The 269-nt window shown below is 35.7% G+C and overlaps 1 protein-coding gene across 1 annotated transcript in view; it reads right to left on the reverse strand.

Annotated features, from left to right (window-relative positions):
* Window positions 1-269, reverse strand: part of LOC17874365 (phosphoribosylaminoimidazole-succinocarboxamide synthase, chloroplastic) — a 2610-nt gene that overhangs the window by 1872 nt on the left and 469 nt on the right. Inside the window, exon 2 of the mRNA XM_006279181.2 lies at window positions 57-179. Coding sequence (XP_006279243.2) covers window positions 57-179 — 123 coding nt within the window. The remainder of the gene's footprint in view (window positions 1-56; window positions 180-269) is intronic.

The raw sequence follows: 269 nt of genomic DNA on the forward strand, positions 1-269 counted from the left end.
CAACGAAAAAAAGTTGTGGCCAACGATGTAAAGCTATCTAACTTGAATATAGAGCACAAACATGGAGAAAAACAAACCTGGCCTTTGAAGGGAATTGAATCAAGATTTCTGTCGAATGCACTCAACCGATCAGTTGTAATAAGAACCAGATAATCACCAGCATCATAAATATCTCTGACCTGCAACATCAATTTTACAACCTTGATCAGTTCTGAATTCTAAAATTAACAATTATCAAGGTTTAGCACAAAAGCTTGGTCTTCTCATAC

The sequence above is a fragment of the Capsella rubella genome, unplaced genomic scaffold (genome assembly GCF_000375325.1).
Source record: "Capsella rubella cultivar Monte Gargano unplaced genomic scaffold, Caprub1_0 scaffold_43, whole genome shotgun sequence".
Taxonomy (NCBI): Eukaryota; Viridiplantae; Streptophyta; class Magnoliopsida; order Brassicales; family Brassicaceae; genus Capsella; species Capsella rubella.